Here is a 27,937-nt window from a genome sequence, read left to right as displayed (position 1 = left end):
TTAAAAAAAAAAATCTAATCCAATACCATCTGTAGTAAACTACCAGGGTAATGAGTTAGCATCAGGTGAGCACTCATACAGATAATATCAATGATATTCCCCTGCTGATGACACCCAGCTATATGTGAAAACCAGTGGAGGCTCCTCAGAGAAGGAAGGGGAGGACCATCCCCTCAGTGAATTTAATTTAAAATAATTAAATAGGGAAATATTTTAAAAAGTTATCCTTTTTAGATAAATCTATACTAAATATACGTATTCACGTCATCAAATACAGTGCATTAGATGAAAGCTGAATCAATGTCTGCAAGATCACATGAGGATAGTACTCTACATAAAATAAAATAAAATAATAGCATTGCATTACTGTAAGACAAAAAACACCACCACATTTTCCTCTCATGTGGCTAAAACTCAACAGCGCATTCCGCTAGGCAAAACACAAAGGTAGGCTCTGCAGGCTACTTGGAAACAACACTGTATAGTATAACTCAGGATCTAAGCGCATATCCCAATGAAACTGATCTGAGATCAAATGGTTGGTATGCAGACGCTGCATGGACGTTTCACCAGTAAAACGCTGGCAGCAAGAAATGTGAAGGGAAGGAGACCAGAAAAATATGTGCCTAACGTAGAGGTAAAGAAACACATGCGCTCGGGAAAAAGTCAGAGTCCCGGAAAAGTCAGCTCCGCAGCCACAGCCTTATTATTATTAGTTGTAGCAGTTGGATTAGAATGATTTGAAAAGAATCACAGCCACACTATCATCTTGTTCCTGGCTTTAAACTAACCTACTGTAGTGGACAAAGGCTGTTGGGTTTATAGAGGAGCAGACAGGATCACTATGTTGACATTCTGCCAAAAGTCCCAGAATCCCCTGAGGATGTCCTGTGATGATGACATGAGAGTTCCACCGGAGCCAGTCTGGCCGGGGGTCTTATCACCGTGGCCATCACCCCACCGCAGTGTCTGAGTCCAGGAGGGGAGACCAGTACACATTTGCCTCTACGGTCAGCCAGGGGGTCACTGACACATACCTGCTGTCAGGGAACACAGAGGGATGTGTTGGCTCATTTTTGAATGACTAACTTGTACGTATGCACCACCACAGGCCGCAAACACACAGACCGATAATATCAACAGATTTCTCAGAATCTCACATGGACACACGTCCTCCACTCTTGCCTGTGTTAGAACGAGTAGAACTTACATGGCCAGCGCAGACAGGAAATGGTTCTGGGTTCCGAAGTTATATCGGACCCACATACAGCTCGTAGTTATAGAACATTTGCTGTAAGGACAAATACCTATTATTTTCCCATAATGACTGTCGCTCCATGGGTACACTTTACATTGGAATTTACACAAGAGTAAAGGTATTTCTGCTGTTCAAACATGCAGGCCTTGATAACATCCACTGAGCTATTGTGTGTGGTACTGACATTGACTTGCATTATGTAAAAGACCCAAATCATGTCATGGGAACAGGTGAGTACAGCACAGAGTAGTGTGGTTTTTGTGGGTGTAACTGACAATATAGTGTGAAGCCAGACACAGGAAGTTTTGGGGAAGATTTCCAACAAAGAAAGGCTTCAAGAAAAAAGAACAATTAGCAAAAATAATATATAAACATGTTATAATTTTGCAAATTAAGCAAATGATGACAGCTATTCAATTGGATTTCTGTCATTTCTATAAAGATTGCAATATAATTGTGTTTATATGCTGTAGCTAGGTATACCATTTTAGGTTGATGATTATATCAAGGCATGGTCCATTTGTTTTTCCGCTATTGTATTTTTGTGCCAGCAAGGCCTGTACCATTAAGAGTGTGGATAATTTATAGTTTTATATGAAGACAAAACAAACATAATTCCATAGTACAGTCTGGGATATGAAACCTCCCCATGCTCAATCTCCTTTGGATTATATGGTCCCAAATGTCCTAATAAATATCTAGAGTTTATTTCATAATGTTGACACAACAATGTTTTATTCACGTCGTGTCCCATTTGGTTGAATAAATGTAACATCACCTGCATGTAATAGTTCATTACCTTAATTCAACAACCTTCAGAAAATAAAGTAGTAAACTTCTATGATCCACAGTTAAATGCATATCTAAAACTCAGATGACCAAAGTAGCGCCACTGGCAAAGAACCACAGGAAAGGAACCACAGGCGTCAAGCACAAGTTTCAGGCCCTCAATCTTCACACAGTAGCAGTGTCTAAGAACCCACATATGTCAACAGTTAGTTTTATACAATAACGGTTTAAAAAGGCAGTAAAAAAAGAAAGCTAAGTTCACAGAAGCATTGATTAAGGGACTGTGATGTTCATGTTAAATGGGTGGGTGCCACTTTATTATCTCGTGAGTGCACGAGAGTTATGGGACAAGGGAGAGAATAGAGAAACATATACAATGTAATAGTAAGAATGTAAATAAACGGGCCCAGGGTTCGCATTTTCCTCCCACTGGATTCCCCTCTTATCACTAACAGCTACACCACAGTGACAAGATAATAATACCATCGGACAGTAAACAGAAAGCGAGACCTTATTATTAACTTTCCAGGCCATGTTAAAATGTGCACTGGTAAATATGTACAGCTGTACATTTCATCCTCCACGGCCCTTATTGAGTGATTTTACAAGCTGTTCTATATAAACGGCAGAGCAGTGGAAAGGGCAGGGGAGGAGGTGAAGCGTGTGAATGCTCAGTAAACACTCGTCTGGTGACTGCTGGGGAGACATAAAATCAATATTTAGCTATGTGGATCTAAAATTGGATATAAAAAAACGTTTGAGCATTATAAGGTGGACGCGTGAATGGGAACAGATATGAGATGAGGATTTCATGGGACACGCACCATGTCTGTGTGTTTGCTTACCAGAAACTATTTTTTACTGTATATAAACGGACGTGAGTGGAAGAGAGGACGAGTAGTCCATTAGGGCAGGCATCAGTCACCGATGTCCATTAAGTTCCGTTTGAGAACTCAAACAACGTGAGTAGGTCTATAGTGAATCCCAGATCCTGGGTAGGTTCTCCAGGATCCTCCGGCGATGCGACGGGTTCGACACTCCGGCTGCACGCAGGTCCTCCTCTGTGATGCCACTGTGGAGGGAGCAAAGGTCATTTAGGTATCCCTGACTGACTTAGACCACCGAGACCAAACAAATCAGGTTCCATCCACCGTTATTCCTCCTCTCACCTGAAGTAGTCCAGGTCGTCCCAGCCGTTGAGGCTGAGTCCCAGAGTGTACTTCTGTAGACCCAGGGTGCTGAGTAGTTCTCGCACCGTCTCTGGAGCTCCATATAGGACCTGTATCAAACACCAAAACAAATGTCTAGTCAAAAAACTGAATGATAAAGCCTTAGGTCTGGGCCCATTACTAAGCACCTACAATCTAAAATAGATTCCCTCAATCTCACACAAATTATCAAGGAACCTACCAGGTACAACCCCAAATCCATAAACACAGGCACCCTCATAGATATCATCCTGACCAACCTCCCCTCTAAATATAACTCTGCTGTCTTCAACCAGGATCTCAGCGATCACTGCCTCATTGCTTGCTTCGGTAATGTGCCCGCGGTTCAACGACCATCCCTCATCACTGTCAAACGCTCCCTAAAACACTTTAGCGAGCAGGCCTTTCTAATCGACCTGGCCCGGGTATCCTGGAAGGATATTGACCTCATCCCATCAGTAGAGGATGCCTGGTTATTCTTTAAAAGTGCTTTCCTCACCATCTTAAATAAGCATTCCCCATTGAAAAATTTAGAAATAAGAACAGATATAGCCCTTGGTTCACTCCAGACTTGACTGCCTTTGACCAGCACAAAAACATCCTGTGGCGTTCTGCATTAGCATCGAATAGCCCCCGCGATATGCAACTTTTCAGGGAAGTTAGGAACCAATATACACAGTCAGTTAGGAAAGCAAAGGCTAGCTTTTTCAAACAGAAATTTGCATCCTGTAGCACAAATTCCCAAAAGTTTTGGGACACTAAAGTCCATGGAGAATAAGAGCTCCTCCTCCCAGCTGCCCACTGCACTGAGGCTAGGAAACACTGTCACCCCCGAAAAATCCACGACAATTGAGAATTTCAATAAGCATTTTTCTACGGCTGGCCATGCTTTCTACCTGGCTACTCCTACCCCGGCCAACAGCTCCACACCCCCCGCTGCAACTTACCCAAGCCCCCCCCCCCCCCCCCCACGTCTCCTTCACCCAAATCCAGATTGCCGATGTTCTGAAAGAGCTACAAAATCTGGACCCCTACAAATCAGCTGGGCTAGACAATCTGGACCCTCTCTTTCTAAAATTATCCACCGCAATTGTTGCAACCCCTATTACTACCATGTTCAACCTCTCTTTCGTATCGTCTGAGATCCCTAAAGATTGGAAAGCTGCCACTGTCATCCCCCTCTTCAAAGGGGGAGACACTCTAGACCCAAACTGTTATAGACCTATATCCATCCTGCTCTGCCTTTCTAAAGTCTTCGAAAGCCAAGTTAACAAACAGATCACCGACCATTTCGAAACTCATCGTACCTTCTCCGCTATGCAGTCTGGTTTCGGGGTGGTCATGGATGCACCTCAGCCACGCTCAAGGTCCTAAACGATATCGTAACTGCCATAGATAAAAGACAGTACTGTGCAGCCGTATTCATCGACCTGGCCAAGGCTTTCGACTCTGTCAGTCACTGCATTCATATCGGCAGACTCAACAGCCTTGGTTTCTCAAATGACTGCCTCGCCTGGTTCACCAACTACTTCTCGGATAGAGTTCAGTGTGTCAAATCGGAGGGCCTTTTGTCCGGACCTCTGGCAGTCACTATGGGGGTGCCACAGGGTTCAATTCTCTGGCCGACTCTTTTCTCTGTATATATCAATGATGTTGCTCTTGCTGCTGGTGATTCTCTGACCCACTTCTATGCAGACGCCACCATTCTGTATACTTCTGGCCCTTCTTTGGACACTGTGTTAACAAACCTCCAGATGAGCTTCAATGCCATACAACACTCCTTCCGTGGCCTCCAACTGCTCTTAAATGCTAGTAAAACTAAATGCATACTTTTAAACCGATCGCTGCCTGCACCCACCCCCCGCCCAGGATCACTACTCTGGACGGTTTTGACTTAGAATATGTGGACAACTACAAATACCTAGGTGTCTGGTTAGACTGTAAACTCTCCTTCCAGACTCACATTAAGCATCTTCAATCCAAAATTAAATCCAGAATCGGCTTCCTATTTCGCATCAAAGCCCCCTTCACTCATGCTGCTAAACATACCCTCGTAAAACTGACTATCCTACAGATTCTTGACTTCGGCAATGTCATTTACAAAATAGCCTCCAACATTCTACTCAGCAAATTAGATGTAGTCTATCACAGTGCCATCCGTTTTGTCACCAAAGCCCCATATACTACCCACCACTGCGACCTGTATGCTCTCGTTGGCTGGCCCTTGCTTCATATTCGTCGCCAAACCCACTGGCTCCAGGTCATCTATAAGTCTTTGCTAGGTAAGGCCCCACCTTATCTCAGCTCATTGGTCACCATAGCAGCACCCACCCGTAGCACTCGCTCCAGCAGGTATATTTCACTGGTCATCCCCAAAGCCAACTCCTCATTTGGCCTCCTTTCCTTCCAGTTCTCTGCTGCCAATGACTGGAATGAATTGCAAAAATCACTGAAGCTGGAGACTTATAAATCCCTCACTAACTTTAAGCATCAGCTGTCAGAGCAGCTTACCGATCACTGCACCTGTACACAGCCCATCTGTAAATAGCCCACCCAACTACCTCATCACCATATTGTTTTTATTTTTGCTCTTTTGCACCCCAGTATCTCTACTTGCACATCAGCTTCTGCACATCTATCACTCGTGTTAATGCTAAATTGTAATTATTTCACCACTATGGCCTGTTTATTGCCTTACCTCCCTAATCTTACTACATTTGCACACACTGTATATAGATTTAAATTTTTCTATTGTGTTATTGACTGTACGTTTGTTTATCCCATGTGTAACTCTCTGTTGTTTTTGTCGCACTGCTTTGCTTTATCTTGGCCAGGTCGCAGTTGTAAATGAGAACTTGTTCTCAACTGGCCTACCTGGTTAAATAAAGGGGAAATAAAAAAATAAAATAAACATTTTATATCTACCCACCTCTTTCTCCCAGCAGTAGCCTCTTTCTGCCGCCATGGCCAGGTCATTCCTCTGGGCCGGTCTCTGGCATGGGGTAGATGGAGCTTCAAGGTCCACTGGGAAGAAGTCTACCTCGCTGAGTGACTTGGCTATCTGCAGGGCTGTGAGGGAGTGGTCCCCAAGGGGCCCAACTGGCTGCTCCACCACCCACGGAGCTGAGGCCTGGGTGTGGGGTACACAGGTGGACACATATGGGTAGAAGGCTGGGAGTTTGCTGCTCCGTACAGGGATGGCTTGTTCCTGTTGGTGCACCCTAGGCTGTTCTCTCCTGGGGGTCTCTCTGATGATGGCGGAGTGGTTCATGTACATGTTCCTCAGGTTCTTGGCAGGCAGGATGGAGTCCTGGACAACATTTTTTTTGCTTGGTCGTGGTTGTATGGGTTGTTCATGATAGTGAGAGGTGGGGCTTGGGGCAGGGGGGATTGGCGATGGGTCCTTTGATGGGAAGAGCTGATAGGAGGAGTTGGTCTGGGGTGGATGATGGTCATTGGTGGAAGGATAGTGGGGCAGGATCCCTGGAATCTCGATTTCAGTGAAGTCAGACCTGCGAGGGGACTTCCTGTCACAGCCACGCCCCCCGAAGAGTTTGGGTAACTGCAGCGCGGAGTCGCCGGCCCAGACCACCTGAGGGTCCCTGCAAGGGGGTGGAGACTCCTCTACTCTTCCCAGGACAGACACACCTTCAAATATGAAGTAGGCAGGGTTTGTGTAACTGCTAGGGGCCGGCTTGGGTGGAGGCGGTGAGGATCTGAAATGGGTGGACAGATAATAATGAAAGTAGGCTAAATGACAAACTATACTATAATCTCCCATCACTAATCATATCTCGGAATCATATGCTGACAATGTATGTTGGCTGGTTTTACAATGAGTGACTTGAAAAACACCAAAAAGATCCTCACCGGCTGAAAGGTGCCTGAGTGGACGGAGGAGACAAGCATCCCCTCACCAGAGCCTTCTCATCCTTCTCAAAGCAGAACCATTCTGAAAAAGACAAAACAGATGTTTACTGGACACCATCTAACTAATGTCTTCTCCATATGTCCTGTGTTGTCTGGGGTAAGGACTGCCCCTGGCGTGTGGTGGCAGTGTTCATGTGTGTTGTCATGGCAATGCATAATGCCTGACCTATAGGGCAAATGGCACCCACTCACACTGTGTGTCCTTTGAATGTCTCAGGATGCATCTGGTCAGGGTCAGTCAGCGAGGAGCCAAAAGAGGAAGCCAGGGCAGAGACCACAGAGAGAGAAAGCCAAGCCTTGGATCAATCAGGAACCAAATAGAGGAAGCAATGAGAAATACACAGGAGAACCAGAGGGCATATGGACTGTCGCAACAGAAGCCCAGCGGGAAGTGATAGTGCGAGCAGAGGAAGGAGAGGAGAACAGTGATGAGGTTGGCGGGAGGGCAGCCAGGCGAACCCACCGTAGATCTTCTCCCGTGTTCCTCGCCGGTCCTTGGGCACGTGGACCCTGACCCGCCCACGTATGGAGCCCATCTCCTCGCCCCGGTGGGTCAGAAACGTCTCAAACTGCTCTGCCGCGCCGATAAGGGAGCGCAGCGCCACACAGCACTCACCTACAGAGTCAACAGTAGGATCAACAATGGAGTGGACACTGATCCCGGCCTAGACACCGATCTCTGGTAAGTTTAGCTTTTTTCTCTCCTAATAGTTAAGATTTGAAGACTGTACACTGGTCTTTGATCTGTGCCTAAAATACACTTCAAAAAATCTAAACATCTCAATGACTAGGGTCAAGGGGCATTGATTGACAAAGTGACTGATGAGAGGGGAAATAGTGAATGGTGGTGGTTACGAACAGGAAGGGAAGGAGTAATGACCAACCGTATGACTCAAATCCGTCACATGACTTGACAGACAGCAGGAGGTGCTGATCCTGAAGGTACTCCATGTCTGAGAGGATCGGGAGAAGCTATGATATGTAGACACACACACACAAACAGGTTAGCTATGCGTCTTTGGTATGAGTTTGCTCATCTAGCTCCAGATTGATGTATTTACCTTGGGCAGCTGCTTGGGGGACCAGCCCAGTTTGAGGAAGCCAGGCACATCACAGCTCTGTGAGTCATTCTCTACGGAACGGCGGATCTCTGCTCAAGACAGATATCGACTTAAATTATTAATCACATAAGTCACAGAGTATATTATAGAACTATAGATGAACTAGATGAGAAACGGTTAAGGACAAAGCACCTTCAAGACAGGATGAGTGAAACTCAATGAAGAACTTGGCTTTGCTGGCCGTCTTCACAATGGCCTCAACACCTTCCAACTCCATCCAGGCCCTCTCCATGCTAGAGTTTGGGTCTGTTTTGTAGTGCAAAGAAATCGAGGCTCACAAGCAAGTATCACAGTTATATTATACGACGTATATTAATCAAAATTCTTATGTCAAAATAACCACAATCACCTGTTTTGGAAATGAACTGTGATGTCACCCCTACATGGAATGTGGCAAAAACAGGCGAGTGGTCGCTGGTGAAGATGTCATCTGTACAACCTGGAGACAGAGAGATCTCAGTCATAATGATACAACCGTATCCATTATCCTTATTCTGTTAACTGCACCATCATACAAGCATTCTTATGTCACTAATGATCACTTCAGCACTCTATGCTATTCAACCTCAATCAAAACCTGCGGCATAGACTAAAGTAATGATCCTTTAATGGCTATGATGGAGTATGCTGTATGGGGAGTATTTGCTGAAGGAGGTCAAAAGAATTCAGGCCCCTTGACTTTTTCCACATTTTGTTATGGTTACAGCCTTATTTTAAAATGGATTTAATTGTTTTTTTCCCTCAATCTACACACAACACCCCATAATGACTAAGCAAAAACAGGATTTTAGAAATGTTTGCTAATTTATTAAAAATAAAAGTATTCAGACCATTTATTCAGTACTTTGTTGAAGCACCTTTGGCAGCGATTACAGCCTCGAGTCTTCTTGGGTATGACGCCACAAGCTTGGCACACCTATATTTGAGGAGTTTTTCCCATTCTTCTCTGCAGATCCTCTCAAGCTCTGCCAGGTTGGATGGGGAGCGTTGCTGCACAGCTATTTTCAGGTCTCTCCAGAGAAGTTCGATTGGGTTCAAGTCCGGGCTCTGGCTGGGCCACTCAAGGACATTTAGAGACTTGTCCCGAAGTCACTCCTGCGTTGTCTTGGCTGTGTGCTTGAGGTCGTTGTCCTGTTGGAAGGTGAACCTTCGGCCCATTCTGAGGTCTTCAGCGCTCTGGATCAGGTTTTCATCAAGGATCTCTGTACTTTGCTCCATTCATATTTGCCTCAATCCTGACTAGTCTCCCAGTCCCTGCCACTAAAAAACATCCCCATAGAATAATGCTGCCACCACCATGCTTCACCGTAGGGATGGTGCCAGGTTTCTTCTAGAAGTTATGCTTGGCATTCAGGCCAAAGAGTTCAAACTTGGTTTCATCAGACCAGAGAATCTTGTTTCTCATGCTCTGAGTCTTTAGGTGCCTTTTGGCAAATTCCAAGCGGGCTGTCATGTGCCTTTTACTGAGGAGTGGCTTCCGTCTGGCCACTCTACCATAAAGGCTTGATTGGTGGTGCTGCAGAGATGGTTGTCCTTCTGGAAGGTTCTCCCATCTCCACAGAGGAACTCAAGAGTTCTGTCAGATGACCAAGTCACCTCCCTGACCAAGGCCCTTCTCCCCCAATTGCTCAGTTTGGCCCGGGCGGCCAGCTCTAGGAAGAGTCTTGGTGGTTCCAAACTTCTTCCATTTAAGAATGATGGAAGCCACTGTGTTCTTGGGGACCTTCAATGCTGCAGAAATGTTTTGTTACCCTTCCCCAGATCTGTGCCTCGACACAATCCTGTCTCGGAGCTCTACGGACAATTCCTTCGACCTCATGGCTTGGCTTTTGCTCTGACAAGCACTGTGGGACCTTATATAAACAGGTGTGTGCCTTTCCAAATCATGTTCAATCAATTTAATTTACCACAGGTGGACTCCAATCAAGTTGTAGAAACATCTCAAGGATGATCAATGGAAACAGGATGTAGCTGAGCTCAATTTCGAATCGCATAGCAAAGGGTCTGAATACTTAAGGAAATAAGGTATTTCTGTTTTTTTATTATTAATAAATGAGCAAAAATTTCTAAAAAACAGATTTTGCTTTATCATCACGTGGTATTGCTGATGATTTTTATTTCTTTAATGCAAAAAAAGAAACGTCCTCTCACTGTCAACTGCGTTTATTTTCAGCAAACTTAATGTGTGTAAATATTTGTATGAACATAAGATTCAACAACTGAGACATCAAACTGAGTTCCACAGACATGTGACTAACATAAATGGAATAATGTGTCCCTGAACAATGGGGGGGTCAAAATCAAAAGTAACAGTCAATATCTGGTGTGGACACCAGCTGCATTAAGTACTGCAGTGCATCTCCTCCTCATGGACTGCACCAGATTTGCCAGTTCTTGCTGTGAGATGTTACCCCACTCTTCCACCAAGGCACCTGCAAGATCCCGGACATGTCTGGGGGGAATGGCCCTGGCCCTCACTCTCCGATCCAACAGGTCCCAGACGTGCTCAATGGGATTGAGATCCGGGCTATTCGCTGGCCATGGTAGAACACTGACATTCCTGTATTGCAGGAAATTATGCACAGAACGAGCAGTATGGCTGGTGGCATTGTCATGCTGGAGTGTCATGTCAGGATGAGCCTGCAGGAAGGGTACCACATGAGGGAGGAGGATGTCTTCCCTGTAACGCACAGCGTTGAGATTGCCTGCAATGACAACAAGCTCAGTCCGATGATGCTGTGACACACCGCCCCAGACCATGACGGACCCTCCACCTCCAAATCGATCTCGCTCCAGAGTACAGGCCTCGGTGTAACGCTCATTTCTTCAACGATAAACACGAATCCGACCATCACCCCTGGTGAGACAAAACCGTGACTCGTCAGTGAAGAGCACTTTTTGCCAGTCCTGTCTGGTCCAGCGACGGTGGGTTTGTGCCCATAGGCAACTTTGTTGCCGGTGATGTCTGGTGAGGACCTGCCTTACAACAGGCCTACAAGCCCTCAGGCCAGCCTCTCTCAGCCTATTGAGGACAGTCTGAACACCGATGGAGGGATTGTGCGTTCCTGGTGTAACTCGGGCAGTTGTTGTTGCCATCCTGTACCTGTCCCGCAGGTGTGATGTTCGGATGTACCGATCCTGTGCAGGTGTTGTTACACGTGGTCTGCCACTGCGAGGACGATCAGCTGTCCGTCCTGTCTCCCTGTAGCGCTGTCTTAGGCGTCTCACAGTACGGACATTGCAATTTATTGCCCTGGCCACATCTGCAGTCCTCATGCCTCCTTGCAGCATGCCTAAGGCACGTTCTCGCAGATGAGCAGGGACCCTGGGCATCTTTCTTTTGGTGTTTTTCAGAGTCAGTAGAAAGGCCTCTTTAGTGTCCTAAGTTTCCATAACTGTGACCTTAATTGCCTACCGTCTGTAAGCTGTTAGTGTCTTAACGACCGTTCCACAGGTATGTTCATTCATTGTTTATGATTGAACATGCATGGGAAACAGTGTTTAAACCCTTTATAATGAAGATCTGTGAAGTTATTTGGATTTTTACGAATTATCTTTAAAGACAGGGTCCTGAAAAAGAGACGTTTCTTTTTTTGCTGAGTTTATGTCCTAAACCAGGGATGGGCAACTAGCTGCCCACAGCCACCCTTTTGTAGGCCTGTGGCCCAATAATAATAATAACAAAAATACTATTTATTAAACAAATTATATATATATATATATATATATATATATATATATATATATTGTTTTTTGTTGGAACTCAAATCGGGGTCTCAACTTTCATGTTGAGAGTTAGAGTAATAGAATACACAAGGTGCAATTTAGAAATGTGCATCAGCAGTCACTCAATTAGCACGTGTCAGCATTCTTTTAAACGATTGGTAAGTTAGTCTAGCGGCCAGCTATCTAAACTTGTAGTAAGCATGGTCCAATTACTGACCGAGGTGGGGCCCATTGATCATCAGTTATCACATAAACTGCAAACATTTGCCTGCACCCTGTGGCAAAATGAGTAGAATTGCAGGAAATGAACATTAAAATGTAAATATCGGTCATCGCTGTCATGAGTGGGGCCGCTAAAATGTTTTCTCACAAGGGGATGGGGTTGGGGGGGTACGCAGACCCATGAGCCACTGCGGCCCCTCATGATGAGTTCCGTTTTTTTGTGGCCCCCAGCCCCATCAAAATCATCCATGTCGTAAACCTAAACCCACCATAGGAGTTGCAGGTGATATGTGTCTCTGAGTAAGACTTCCACAGAATCCGGTCACACCATGATGGCACATTGACACGCACCTGTAGACACAGAATAGAAGAATGGCTATATTTATTGTGTGTTTGTGTGTGTTCGATGCGGACACATTGAACATAGAATTGATTTAGAAAAATGGTATTATATAATGTAGGGAACACTGCATTCCAATCATACAAGCCATTTCACTCTGTGAGGTAGTTTTAGTAGTCATGATGACAGCTGCCGTCAAAGCATCCACCCCTTGTGACCCCAATAGAGACTGATTGGGTTACACATACAGTAAATCCAGTCGTGAGCTATACTTATTTGTGTAGAATGTTTAGGGGGGCAAGTTACACTAGTTGCAAAGGCGAAGGTTCCCAACCTAGCATTATGCAATTCCCTTATTTGCTGACTGCTTTCACAAGGCTCACAAATGATGCTTTGTGTGGATTATTCATCACTTGCTGCTTGAATGTAATTCAGACAACACGCTGATTTGGACACAATGTAGCTTTGAGAGGTTGTGTCAGATAGTGTCACAGGGAGATAGACTCACGCCAGAGGTCTTGTACTTCTGCCACAGGTAACTATCCCTGGACCCCCTCTCGTACCGATAGGTGGGCGGAAACGCAATCTTCTCTTCCTCTTAACCAGGACAAAGAGAGAGAAAGGGAGAGAGAAGGGGTAGATTCCGAGACAAAAGCAACGAAGAGGAGAAATTATTGACAAGAATAAATAACAGGTATTTTCACCCGCACAGGAACATACAGTTTGACATGACGTCAGTAGGATGCTACTCACTGAAATTGAGGAAGGCCTTCCTCTTGTGTCGTTCTCGTGTCAGCTGGTCAGCACACATGAGCTCATCAAACTCCCGCTTGGAAACATGTTTCAGAATGTCCTGTAAAGCAATAGCGATTCAGTATGAGAGAATTCAAGGTACGGCTCTGGGTCTATGGAGATTCTTGATTTCGGGTTACACTACATCTGATCTATTTGCTGGGGAACAACGAAACAGAGAGCGGAGAGGAGACAGGGCTTGTCTGACCTGTACGTCCAGATCTAGTCTGTAGTTGAGGTCTCCACACCAGAAGAGATGTGTGAAGCGCAGGCTGACGTCAAAGGCACTGAGCTGCCGGTCACCCAGGGACAACAGTCTGAGGATGTCCGCACAGTTCTGGTTCCTCCTGACAGGACCACAAGCACAGGGAGGGACAACATCAACTCACACACATAGACATGCTGCGTACATACATTGGAAACGTATACACTCTACAGCCCTGGCATGTCCTTATATAGAAAGGACACAGTGTACATCAATCTGATGATAGTTGTGTTGAACATTACCCTAATGTTTTATCTGTCAACTAACACCCAAATGATATACCAAAGAGATGATTAAGGTGCAACCAATCAGGAGGTTGGTGGCACATTAATTGGGGAGGATGGACTCGTGGTAATGGCTGGAGCGGAATTAGCGGAACGGTATCAAATGCATCAAACACATAGTTTGATGCCATTCACTCGGTTTCGGCCATTATTATAAGCCGACCTCCCCTCAGTAGCCTCCACTGGTGTGTACAATATGTACATACCTGACTACTTTCTCACTGCCAGAGGTCAGATGGCAGTTGACAAATCCAAAAGAAGTACTGTTGAAGAGTAAGGAAACCCCAACAGCACCTTTATTTCCTGGAAACAAACAGATTTGACATTTAAAGGTTAACCTCATTTAGTTAATAAAAGACAACATCTCATTCCTGTTAATCATGCTCTGACATCACAGATCAGGGGTGTCAAACTCATTCCATGGAGGGCCGAGAGTCTGCAGGTTTTTGTTTTTTTCCTTCCAATTAAAACCAAGACAACCATGTGAGGGTAGTTATTTACTAATTAGTGACTTTAATTCATCAGTCAAGTACAAGGGAGGAGCAAAAACCCGTAGGCCCTCCGTGGAATGAGTTTGACACGTGTCTTTGGCTGTAGGCTATGCCAAAGATACAGTATGTGTCTGTGGAGGCTGCTGACGGGAGGACGGCTCATAATAATGCCTGGAATAGAGTCAATGGAATGGTATCAAACATGTTGTTTCCTTGACATTCTATTGACTCCATTCCATCCATCACTATGAGCCGTCCTCCCCTCAGCAGTCTCCACTGGTATGTGTATACTACGCATTCATTTCTGAGACGAGGAGGAGGGTGTGGTGTTATGGGTAGCCGACCCATAGACGACCCAAGTAGGGGCCTGGTATCATACCCAGTGTGTTCCCCAGGCCAGTCTTCACACTGGCTGTGTTTACATGGCTGATGCGACTCTCGTGCTCCGGCTTCACGAACACTGCTAGCCTCATGTTCCACAGCGACTGTACTGCCACCTGCAGGACACATAACCACAGAACACTATAACAGAGCAATCAAGACATAGGCCTACAGTACTGCTGATTGAAAAAAAGCTAAAGTAATGATAACATATATATCTTGATTTTTCATGGAGGTATCATAATCATAGACTTAAGCAATCGTTTTTAGACATTTTATTGCTAGGCTAACTCCAGTAAGTATCAGGTAAATGGATGAGCAATAAACCTTAACTTCCAGTTTATACCAACGATTTATATATACACTAGATGACTTCCCAGGGGAAGCTATTTTGAAGCCACAGCGCCCCCATCTTGGCACTCCTCCAGTGTTGTAAAATTTTGGGGGGGAAGCTATAGAAATGCATAGTTTTTGCCACGTTTATTCCATTACAGACACATTAATGCACACTTTTTCATTATATTATGTGAGCTAAACATACAAATAAAAAGTGTAAAATATATACAATTATTTTCCTTAAAGCATACTTTTTGAAAGTCTGAATGTTACTGTCCCCACTATAACAACAAGATACTGAAATCGATGTCATTTTGTTCTTAAAACATTTCATTGAAATACTGTAGAATTCCATTCATTCCTATGGAGAACCCTCTCTCCTAGGGAGTGCCAATATGGTGGTTTCAAATCCTCTCATTGGCCAATACATAGCATCCGCAATCCAGGGTTTATATAAGTCATTGGTTTATACACTCTTTTCTATTATCTCTTTGTGCAAATACAAAGAGTGTGTAAAGTAACTGTCACAGAGAGATAAACAGCTCTCATTGCTTCAGGATGAATGGTAAAGAAAAGTACATCAAACAGATATCCTATAAGGTGAGCAAGGGCATAAGGACATAATGCAAACACATGACAATCAGAGACACTGAAAGCTGGGAGAAAGGGCCAATAAGGTATAGGGACAGAAAGAAAGAGAGATGGAAAGACAGCGAAAGAGCGACACATACAGTAGAGATGGAGGAAAAGAGGGACATGGAGATGGAGAAAAAGAAGCAGAGAGATGGAGAAAGAGGACTGGGGACAACAGATGGAAATTACCTGTTTGCTAAATCTGGTGCAACATTTCTTTCTCTGTGTTCAAAAACTTTTTTGTTGTACATTGTCTCTGTCACAATTTTTTTTTGAGTTAAATGGAGGACAATAGAGGAAAAACTGATGCTCACCTGTTTGTACTCTATATGAGTGTAGCTGTGTAGGGTAGCTTTGACGTGCTCGGTCCACTCCTTCTCCCCCTGAGAGTTCTCCTGGGTACCCAGGGCGTAGATGTCATGAGGCAGCAGAGCTGTGGACTCATCTGGGGTTCGCCCCAGACCACAGCACGTCACCCAGGACTGCAGACTGCGAGGGGGAGGGGAGCCACCTGGACACACAGCCATTAAGATCATTAGTGAGGGTCCAACTCAGTATAGACCACCATCTAGTGCTTCAAATAAAAAAAGGGTGTTTCTAACAAGAAAATTGTGGCTTTCTAGTGTAATAACCCTGTAATAACCCTGTAATAACCGTAGCCATACCAGTAAAAGTACTGATGTCAGACAGTAACGTCGGAAGACATATTACTCTAGGACAGTGAGGTTCTATTGATGTCGTAGTTACCCATATTCCAGCTGCCCACAAACACAGAGATGACGTCAGGTTCGCTCAGATGGGAGTGTCTGGTCTTCATCAGCTGTAGCAGCTGGCAGAACGCCTCCCGTTTCTGGAGGGAAGAGAGAGTGTTCTCAGTCAATATAAAAACTACAATGGAATCCAATGGGTGGCAACATACACAGATGAATGTAGACCTGTATGTACCCTTGCACTCTCAAACATGAGCTCTCGTGGGGTGCTGTGATGACTGTCCACTACCATGCGCAGCTTGGCTGGACTGCTCTGGAACTTGACTAGCTGCAGAACTGACACGTGCGCACGCAAGGAAAAAGAGGGGAATCGTTAGGATCAGTGAACGCTTCTTCATCGAACTCGGTCAAGTAATGTCAGATGTTGATGTTATTCTCTTACTCCGGTCGTGTGAGACTGTCTCCGCTCCGAATGACCCGGCCTTCCTGTCAAACAGCAGCACTCCTGTGTCCAAGTCCACTGACACTGTCTGTCTGCCGTAACGCACCATCTTAATCTAGACACACACACACACAAAGATGATGCAAGATATACAATATTGTACCACAAAAATTATCAAAATATGATTAAACAGCTGGTATGCCCCCCTAAAAGTATGAACTGCCCTTTGTCTCTCTCTGTCACCTGAAAAGAGTGGACAGGTATGGGCCTGACATTGTTCTTGGCTACAGGGACTAGTGCTGGAGCAGGGACTGGGGCTGGAGAAGGGGCTGGAGCTGGAGCAAGGGCAGAAGCAGGGGATGGAGCAGAGACTGGGACTGGAGCAGGGACTGGAGCTGAGACAGGGGCGGGCTCACGGGAAGGGGCAGGCTGCACAGCCAGGTTGTGATTGGTCACAGCATCTTGAAGAGCTTTCAGCACCTGCACAGTAAGAGCATAGAGAGCTTTAGACTGTATAGTAAATGAATATCAGACTGGTTTGCATTGGGGGATAGTGTGTGTGTGTGTGTGTGTATGTATGGGGGTACATACCCTCTTCTCCAGGGAGGACAGCAGGCTGACCAGGGCAGAGATCTTACACAGCAGGCTGTCCAACTCCATGTCTGGACCTCTACCCATATTCTAAAAGGAGGGACAGTAATATACTGTATTAAGTAGCAATGTGCTATGTGCAATACAGATATAAATATAGAATTGTACCCCATGAATGGAACATATTTAGAGGTGTTTTATTTAAAACTTTTTTAACAGTGATGCGCTGTGAAAGTCATTTCTCAATTAGTGCACTAGATGGCGTAGCAGATCAGATTTCCATTCATTTCCTGTCTTCTTAGTTTGTGGGTCTGTTGTGGACCATAGTAGAGTAGACAGGGTTGGACAGACAGGGTAGGACAGACCGGGTAGGGGCCTTCCGAGTGGCACAGTGGTATAAGGCACTGCGAGTCCAGGCTCTGTCGCAGCCGGCCGCGACCTGGAGACCCATGGGGCGGCACACAATTGGCCCAGCGTCGTCCGGGTTAAAGGAGGGTTTGGCCGGCAGGGATGTCCTTGTCCCATTGCGCACTAGCGACTCATGTGGCGGGCCGGGCGCAGTGCACGCTGACACGGTCTCCAGGTGCACGGTGTGTTTCTTCCGACGCGTTGGTGCGGCTGGCTTCCGGGTTAAGTGGGAATTGTGTCAAGAAGCAGTGCGTCTTGGTTGGGTTGTGTTTCGGAGGACCCACGGCTCTCGACCTTCGCCACTCCTGAGTCCGTACGGGAGTTTCAGCGACGAGACAAGACTGTAACTACCAATTGGATGCCACGAAATTGGGTAGAAAACGGGGTAAAAAAAAGAACAGACCGGGTAGGACAGACAGGGTATATCACAGATGGGATGTACCTGTGACTTGGTGGAGGTTAAAGGGCAGGTGGGATGGTCAAACACTTTGGCCAGCGTCTCCAAACTGGACATGGTCAGATCAATCTCACTGTGGATCAGACAATCAGTTTCATTTTCTCCCAACAAATCCATCACATCACAAACACTAAATGACATACAACACTTTAACTGTAATAGCAGTAGCAAAATGCTGAAACCCACCTGTTGAGTCCCTGGCATGCGGTGCCCAGGGTTTGGTGTAGATGGCGTAGGCCTTTTGCTCCTCTACGTAGACCCTCCACATCCAGAGGCAGCTCACTGCACAGATACTCACTGAGCAGCCCAACCACCTCACCTGCCATGCTTTGAAACCACAGTAAAAAAATCCACATTTTATGTGGTTTTCCCATCATTTTACCAGAAAGAATAGATAAAACTAACGGAATGGAATGTTTGTGTAAAAAAAAAAACATTCAACACACTCTGTTGAAAAGAAACAACGTTTTTCGTGAGTGTTCGCAAACGTAAGCCTTGTTGAAAGCAGCACACAGGCAAGCTGAAGAGGAAGGGGGATACCTAGATGCCACAGGAAGGTACTACAGTGCTAAAGTACCCTAAATAACCCCAGACCAATATTGCACATTTTTCCCTATTTATGTGTACCTGGGTGTGTTGAGCTCCTGCAGCCTGTGGAGGAAGAGGAGGTGGGGGGATGAGGTGACTGGGGGTCCTGCTGGGGGAGCTGTACTGACCGAGACTGGGGCTGGGCTGGGACTCCACACCAGCCCTGGCTTCTCATCATCACCTGAGCTCTCCTCACCAGGCTCTGTGTCCCTCCCCACAGGGTACAGCAAGGGGGTGACCAGACCCTTATGAGGGTGCTGGTACCCCAACACCAGGTCCCCCAGCGTACGGAAACAGTTCACCTGCACCCCTTGAGATGTCTGTGGGGAAACACACTGTGGTTATACATACTGTGGTTATACATACATGGGCTGTGGTTACCCAGAAAGGTAAAAAATACCATAAACACATGATACAGAACCTACACAACAGGTGATCTTCATGAGAGTTTCCTTTATGTACAGGATAGATGAACAAATTCCCTGAACTGGTGCCACAATGATCTGCAAACCGTCCATCAAGATAATGTTTATAAACTGTTTCTCTAAAGTTCCTAAAGCTTGGAAGACTGTACAAATTTCTTAAATCCATATGAACCTGTTCAGGATACGCATGTGTTGTTCGAACAGTGTCCACCAAAACAAAATGGACCTGGATATACTCAGGAGGATCCCTTGGAGTAGAGGTGCGGTCTCTTAGGCCCTGGAGGTGCCAAACAGAAGTCACAACCACTCACCTCTGTTTCCATAGCCAGAACAAGAACCACATCAAACACTCACTGCCAAGCAGGCTGCAGAAACCACTTCTAATCAGCCACAGGACAGGAGATGATGTCACAAACAACCCCCCCAAATTCTGGTCACTGGCAAGGTTGGCTGCCACGAGTCACAGTGTTCCAGCAGTTTACTAGCCGACCTCTGTGTTCTGAGCCAGTCTACCGTACACACGCACAAACGCTGCCCGCTATAAACACTCCAACAGCCAGCTGTCTCAGATACGTACAGTAAACATGGAGGGGAAACACATATTCAACAGCCATAGACAAACACATTAAGTGCCAGTCACACACACACACCGTGGGCATAGACATATTAGATGCCACGGACACACTCTCAGACACAGGACCCAAAGGGCGCACACAGCAACACTGCAAACTAAAAGCCCCTTTCCTGTACGTCTTATTTTAGAAACGTTTGTTTTCATTGTGTGGTTTGAAAAACCCTTTTTGGCAGACATTACCTGCCCCAGTTGCCAGGGACTCCTCTAATGGTTTATGCATTTTTTCGAGGAACTCTTGAAAAGTGATTACAAAGAAAATACAGACTAAACGACTCAGGGAGACAAAAACGGCCTGTCTTTTAGCTCAAAATATCCCTTCTATAAAATAGCACCCTCAGAAAAACAAGAAAGCAACCACGCAATCCCTATGTGGTAATGTTTTTTAATAGCAAAGCCAGTGAGACAAACTGCTTATTGGGGACTTTACTGACTTCAGTGGAAAACAAGCGAAGCAGCGATACAGTACATGGAGCACAGCCCTCATCTGAAAAGAACGTTTACGTGGTGTTTTCAAATCAAAGACTCATTAAATGACTGTCTCTATGAGACAATTGTTATTGAGCTGTTGTTTTTGCACCAGATATGGTAAAGGAATGCACAGGCTGGTTTGCGGGCTGCCTCAAATGTTTTTTGTTACTGTGTTTTTTTCCTCATTCCTGATAATTAGGACCAGGAGCTGCGGCTCTTGAAAGGAGTCGTCCCCTATAGTCACTATCTAAAACACACCCATACAACCGCCACACACAAACTAATCCGAACCATCCCGATCCCCCACCCAACTAACCCTCAACACACACATCCTTGTCCACGGCACATGCACACACAAAGCACAAACAGACCCATCCTCCTCAGAGCACTGGTCAATGAGTGGGTAGGTCAGGAATCTGTGAGACACACACAATTTCTCCTCTGTGCAGCGGTCATTCTCCAAGCATGCAACCGCATGGCAGGGATGCCATTCAAACAAAAAGGCCTAAGGCAGAATGAGCCTAGTATATGAACACAAGACACTTCCTGTTTCCCTTACAACAGACAATAACACACCTCTTTTGTAACGATAACAACTACAGTATTGTACTGTCCATTCTTTCTCGAAAGTGGTTGCTACAAGAGGATAATATCATGCTTGCACATGTAGGATATGCTACAGTATTAGCCTAGTTACTGTCAGGATTAGGTCATGTGTGTATGTGAGGGGGGTTTGGAAAGTTAAACTGATGATGGTCACTCACCTGTACAGCCAACAGGCCGTCTGCATCAGGAAGAATACGATAAGTGTGAACGTGCCGTTGGAACCTGAAAAGGGGAAAATAACATTTACAAATGTACTATATACCCCAAGACAGCACTACACATAACTATACCACTGTCATGGGCCAGAAATAAACATTCAAAGGCAAAACACGCTTTAAAGTGACAATGAAATAAGAATGAGCAGATGTGCTGCCCTTGTTAAAGATAAACAAGACGCTAATTTGTTGATGGTGTGACTCAGTTAGATGGTTATTATAGCAACTTCATGGTCCACTGCACAGTGTGGGACTACATGACTACTACCAGGCAATTCCATGGAAACGGAACTGCGCTGAGACTCAGATTTTTCACTTAAAATGTATGCCAAACAAAAACCTTTGATTTCAAAGTTAAACAAACCATACAACTCTATGCACAATGACTGCTTTTAACAATTTACACAGAACAGTTTGCAGAAACATTTACTGGAAGAACTGTGCATATGCAACGTTTAGTAAAATAATTTTGGTAAAATCTCCCTCCGTTTTTCATGTGACCATGTTTTTCAAAAGATCTGTTAAATATCTCCTCAAGATTAAGATTAAAAGATGTCTACCGAAAGAATGGGAAGGTGACATGACACCTTGACTCTGAAAAAATCTATTTTGGTTATTGAGCCACGGTAAGTGGATTTACACCCGGTAACGGAATTGCGGTAACATAATTATTTTCATGGGTCCCTGATCTGTACTACACAGAAATGCATAATTATAGATATAAATGTCATTCTCTTCATGGCGATGTATCCTAAATAGGTACACAAAGGTATTAATACGCAAAATACTCCTTTGCATATTTGGTTATTATTCTACACACTGGCTATTATTTGAATGAGCTCCTCCACTTAGCAAGACCAAATTTGGTTGGTCTGGACAGGACCAAATCTGAACCAATCATATACATCTATGTTTCACAAGTTTTGACATCAAAGTACAGCACAGTAGAGCTCAGTAGAGTACAGTATAGTACAGTATAGTGTACTCAACTTGTGTGCTCTACTGTACTGTACTGAACTCTACACTAATCTACTGTACTGCACTGTACTGAGCTATATTCTACTCAACTTTTTAAAACTTTAACCTACTGTACTGTGCTCTCCAAACTTGTGAAAAATAGACGTCTATGATTGGTTCATTTGTCCGGTCTGGACCAAATCTTAACCAATCATAGACGTTTGTTTCGGTCAAATCATGGCCGGTCCGGACCAGACCAAAAATCAACATCTGTGGACATTGAAATTAAAGCCGGTCCAGGCCGTACCAAAAAATGGCATATGTGGACATTTAAATCAAGACCAGGGTGGACTGACCAATTTTCAACAATTTTTCAACGTCCATGAAAGAAAGAGAGGGGGCTCATGGGTGTTGGCAGGCAGGTGCACAGATAGGAGTCAACCTGTGCCTAGTACATGCCCCTTTGCCCTCCCACTCACCAAGTGCCGTTTTGGGTGGTGGTATTGATATTTTTTTGTATTAAGTTTTGTTATTGTTGTTCTGAACCCATTGCCCGCAAGTTCGTCATGACGTCTTCAAGTTTGCTACCTAAGGGAAATTCACTGTATAACAATAATTGCAGCGGCCCTGTGTTTATAAACATGTATATCTACTTGGCTTTTGTGGCACAAAAATAAACTCAGCAAAAAAAGAAACGTCCTCTCACTGTCAATTGCGTTTATTTTCAGCAAACTTAACATGTGCAAATATTTGTATGAACATAACAAGATTCAACAACTGAGACATAAACTGAACAAGTTCCACAGACATGTGACTAACAGAAATGGAATAATGTGTCCCTGAACAAAGAGGGGGTCAAAATCAAAAGTAACAGTCAATATCTGGTGTGGCCACCAGCTGCATTAAGTATTGCAGTGCATCTCCTCCTCATGGACTGCACCAGATTTGCCAGTTCTTGCTGTGAGATGTTACCCCACTCTTCCACCAAGGCACCTGCAAGTTCCCGGACATTTCTGGGGGGAATGGCCCTAGCCCTCACCCTCCGATCCAACAGGTCCCAGACGTGCTCAATGGGATTGAGATCCGGGCTCTTCGCTGCTGGTCATGGCAGAACACTGACATTCCTGTCTTGCAGGAAATCACGCACAGAACGAGCAGTATGGCTGGTGACATTGTCATGTCAGGATGAGCCTTCAAGAAGGGTACCACATGAGGGAGCAGGATGTCTTCCCTGTAACGCACAGCGTTGAGATTGCCTGTAATGACAACAAGCTCAGTCCGATGATGCTGTGACACACCGCCCCAGACCATGACGGACCCTCCACATCGATCCCGCTCCAGAGTACAGGCCTCGGTGTAACGCTCATTCCTTTGACGATAAACGCAAATCCGACCATCACCTTTGGTGAGACAAAACCGCGACTCGTCAGTGAAGAGCACTTTTTGCCAGTTGTGTCTGGTCCAGCGACGGTGGGTTTGTGCCCATAGGCGTATCTGCAGTCCTCATGCCTCTCCATATCTACAGTCCTCATGCCTCCTTGCAGCATGCCTAAGGCACGTTCACGCAGATGAGCAGGGACTGTGAGAATCTTTCTTTTGGTGTTTTTCAGAGTCAGTAGAAAGGCCTCTTTAGTGTCCTAAGTTTTCATAACTGTGACCTTAATTGCCTACCGTCTGTAAGCTGTTAGTGTCTTAACGACCGTTCCACAGGTGCATGTTTATTAATTGTTTATGGTTCATTGAACAAGCATGGGAAACAGTGTTTAAACCCTTTACAATAAAGATCTGTGAAGTTATTTGGAATTTTTACAAATTATCTTTGAAAGACAGGGTCCTGAAAAAGGGACGTTTCTATTTTTGATTTGTTTACATCGACAAAACTACATATATACACAATTTATTTTCCTTCATTTTTCTTGAGTGGGCAGCCTGATGAAAGCCAGTCAATATTTAAATCACCCAGAAAATATACCTCTGTTGATATCACATACGTTATCGAGCAACTCACACATGTTAGCCAGATACTGACTGTTAGCACTTGGTGATCCAAAGCAGCTTCCCACCAGAATGGGCTTTAGGTGTAACTGATGAACCTGTAGCCATCTTACTTCAACGGTATTTAACATTGTCACACTGGTATAAATGTTCAGGAGACAGGCGCAGGAATGCGTAATAGTTTTGCTTTTTTTCTACCCAAATTACAGCGTGCCATGTAAAGGCACGGGGACGAAGACCAAACAAAGAGTATACAAAACACAGGGTTGAGACCCAAACAAAAGAGCGAGGAGTACCTCGAATAAATACACAAGCGCACAAAGATACCACACCGGACGAGACCCGTAATCATCTGCGCAATACGCGCGGCACGAAAGCCAAAACAACACAGCACAGGTACTCACACGACCAACAGACATTGTAAAAAATAATCTACCGAATAATGTTGAACAAAGGGCACACTTATACAATTACTAATCAATGGGAATAGTAATGACAGTTCCGGAGGGATCCGTGACAAACATGAGATCCTCTCTAAACCTTACAGAACTGTGTATCTGAATAGAAAACGGCCACACCTCCACCTTTGGCATTTGGGTCTTTTCTGTAGATCTTATAACCATGTATTGCTACCACTGTATCATCAAATGTATTATCTAAGTGAGTTTCAGAGATTGTCAGAATATGAATGTCATCTGTTACTAGCAAATTATTGATTTCATGAACCTTGTTTCTTAAGCTACATATGTTAACGTTGGCTATTTTTAGCACTTTTCTGGGATGCTTGATTGTTTTTATTGCTTTACTGGGAAGTTTAGATTTTGTGTCACTGGACTACACACAATACCCCATAATGTCAAAGTGGAATTATGATTTTCAAAATTTTTACAAATTAATTGTCACGGATCGCTAGGAATGGTAGGTGTGGAGTCAGGCGCAGAGAGCAGCGCTTTCAATGAATACGTTTATTTCAGCTGCGTCCAGCCAACAACCAGTAAAATGACCAATAAACCGAATAGTCTTTCAACCAGGGAAAATAAAGGACAGCCAACACGTAAAAGCAAAAACAATAATACACCACTGACATAAAGGATAAGCCCGCACAACAGCAGGCGGGACCTGGGAGTTTAAATAGCCCCTAATTAACAACAAATAAGATATAGGTGAAAACAATCAAGACCAAACCAACAGAAAAGAAAAAGGAATCGGTGGCAGCTAGTAGACCGGTGACGACGACCGCCGAGCGCCGGCAGAACAGGGAGAGGAGCCACCTTCGGTGGAAGTCGTGACATTAATAAAAAATGAAAAGGTGAAATGTCTTGAGTAAATACGTAAGTATTCAACCCCTTTGTTATGGCAAGCCTAAATAAGTTCTGGAGTAAAAATGTCCTTAACAAGTCACATAATAAGTTGCATGGACTCACTCTGTGTGCAATAATAGTGTTTAAACATGATTTTTTGAATGACTACCTCATCTCTGTACCCAACATATACAATTATCTGTAAGGTCCCTTAGTTGAGCAGTGAATTTCAAACACAGATTCAACAACGAAGACCAGGGAGGTTTTCCAATGCCTCGCAAAGAAAGGCACCTATTGATCAGCAAGACCACCCTCTTTTCCCGATGTCAATCATGTCTTTAGGAGGCACTGTAACCAGCTTGCTCACAAATTGTGTTGAGTTAGTATGTTGATGCAGAAATAAATAGACCTAGGGGAGGGGTTGTCCAGACACTTCAGCTTTGACCATCAGATGACAGAAAGTGAAAGAAAACAGTTATCAACATGACAGTGGAAGAGAGGAAGAAATTCTGTTGCAGATTTTTCAGAAATTCTGTTGCAGATTTTTCAGAAATTCTGTTGCAGATTTTTCAGAAATTCTGTTGCAGATTTTTCAGAAATTCTGTTGCCAATTCATTAACATAATTGATATTGGTAAAAACTATAACTAATTGATATGTCTACCTTTACTGGTTACTTCTGTGAACTTTCATTATTCTCCTTCCACATAAAAATATCTTTAAAATATGGGGGTTTTTGGTAACAGAATTTCAAGGCACAAGGCAATGTATCTTCAACTTACAGAAAGCAGAAAATGTTTTCCTAACCTAAATATAAGTGTTGATATTAGTTGGCAGGGTTTTTACTTCAGCATTCTTGTGTTTAGATGTATTTCTAATTCCTTTTAAGACTTATTCTGGTAGATGTTTCTCAGACTCCTTTTCCATCTGTTTGACAAGGAATTAAAGCCTATGCTTATTCCATGTTCTAAGGATGGAAAACTCTTGTATAATGTATATATGCCTTAACTAATTAAGAGTCTATATTTTTTTTAATTTTGTTTTGACACCCATTTTGACATGATCCTATTAACGCCACATGTTGGTGCTCATCTTTACATGGAAATAACCTACCCACACATCTCACGTTTTTACACACCACTATTTACACAACCTACACAATCTAGCCAGAGGGGTGTGACTCATCTGGACCACATGTGGGCTTCATGTTCGATAATAATCACTTGGTAGCAAAATCATACCACTAGTCTGTGTCAAGTATCCAATAGATGGCTAACTTTTTTATCTCTACTTTATCTCTAAACACAGTACAGTAAATGCCTATACCCCCCCCCCCCCCCCCCCCCCCTCGCTGTTGAAAAGACACCAGTTGAAAGCCCCCTGCTGAAAGCACGGCCTTGTGATGCCTGGTCGAAAATCACAGGTATCATTCATCTAGAATGAATTCATATTTCCCTGTAATGAAGTTAGAGAATAATGTAAAGAAACAGCAGACCTGTATTGATGTGGAGATTAGATTAGTGTACACTAGGCCTACATACAACGTAGAGAGGAGGAAGAGGTACAGAGACAGAGGGACAGAAAAAACACAGAATAGAAAACAACAGCAAAAGAGAGGGAAAAGAGAATGAGACAGCTAAGAGGGAGAGAGAGAATGAGACAGCTAAGAGGGAGAGAGAGGGGGTGGGAGCAACATGAGCAGCAGTGGGGCTCAGCTTTCAGGAATGTGTCTGGCTCGGGCCGCTGTGCACAGAGAGCCGTGTGGTCACTGTAGCTCCCGCCCTCTTCCAGGGGCCCCAGGGAAGACTGACGGGAGAGGGGAGGAGAGGAGAGGGGGGGACAGGGAGCCCTAAGCCAGGGTTACACAGACACTGGCCAGGCTTGGTTGGGCTGTATCGGGACTGGGAAACCTGAGGGTTCAGGAGCTATAGACTTCCAGCAGCCCTGTGAGCCACAGCCTTCTCCCTGTCCGCTGTCCCAACTCAGAGTGACAATGATAAAGATGACAGAGAGACAAGCTGCTGAATCCATTTACAATGCCGACATTGAGACACTCTATAGCACATGTGAATGTGAGGTTAGTTCCCTTTCCACTGGCTGTGAGCATCACTGAGTTGATATTGACCATACACACTCAGAGATGGAAAGGAATTTTATGTTTGTGTGCGTGCGTTCGTGCGTGCATGCGTGTGTGTGTGTGTGTGTGTTTGTGGTGGAAGGCTACTCACAGCAGACAGAGGGCGTAGGCTCCAGGCACAGACTCACTGTCCCTGACCAGGAAGCTGCCGTCCCTTCCAGCCCGGGCCAGCAAGTCCTCCGCATGCACGCGGCTGATGTCACGGTGGTACCACGCTGCCATCGCCAT

At 44.7% G+C, this 27,937-nt stretch overlaps 1 protein-coding gene across 1 annotated transcript; it reads right to left on the bottom strand.

Moving 5' to 3' along the window:
- LOC120046995 (phosphatidylinositol 3,4,5-trisphosphate 5-phosphatase 2B-like) lies at positions 1-27,937 on the bottom strand. Its single transcript, XM_038992543.1, has 29 exons — positions 27,801-27,937; positions 21,264-21,327; positions 19,012-19,292; positions 18,571-18,711; positions 18,370-18,457; positions 17,520-17,609; positions 17,319-17,408; positions 17,172-17,207; positions 16,929-17,043; positions 16,722-16,822; positions 16,524-16,626; positions 16,091-16,287; positions 14,806-14,923; positions 14,142-14,238; positions 13,595-13,733; positions 13,348-13,447; positions 13,103-13,191; positions 12,524-12,605; positions 8,647-8,745; positions 8,439-8,552; positions 8,247-8,335; positions 8,070-8,157; positions 7,649-7,801; positions 7,126-7,207; positions 6,185-6,971; positions 3,217-3,326; positions 2,893-3,119; positions 1,211-1,291; positions 1-1,037 (listed from the first exon to the last, which is right to left on the bottom strand). The coding sequence occupies exons 1-27, from the start codon at positions 27,935-27,937 to the stop codon at positions 3,020-3,022; spliced, it is 3,690 nt and encodes a 1,229-aa protein (XP_038848471.1). The 3' UTR covers positions 1-1,037; positions 1,211-1,291; positions 2,893-3,019.

This window comes from Salvelinus namaycush, chromosome 5, assembly GCF_016432855.1.
Source record: "Salvelinus namaycush isolate Seneca chromosome 5, SaNama_1.0, whole genome shotgun sequence".
Classification (NCBI taxonomy): domain Eukaryota; kingdom Metazoa; phylum Chordata; class Actinopteri; order Salmoniformes; family Salmonidae; genus Salvelinus; species Salvelinus namaycush.
The sequence above is the reverse complement of the archived record's forward strand: the minus strand, read 5'-3'. Positions and strand labels throughout refer to the sequence as shown.

Excerpts from the sequence above, each read along its gene's own strand:
- LOC120046995 (XM_038992543.1), bottom strand. The coding sequence starts at position 27,937 with ATGGCGATGGCAGCGTGGTACCACCGTGACATCAGCCGCGTGCATGCG. Across the intron at positions 17,610-18,369 it reads TAACCTCCACCAAGTCACAG|AATATGGGTAGAGGTCCAGA; the intron begins GTACATCCCATC and ends CCCTCCTTTTAG. Across the intron at positions 17,409-17,519 it reads TGTCCTCCCTGGAGAAGAGG|GTGCTGAAAGCTCTTCAAGA; the intron begins GTATGTACCCCC and ends CTTACTGTGCAG.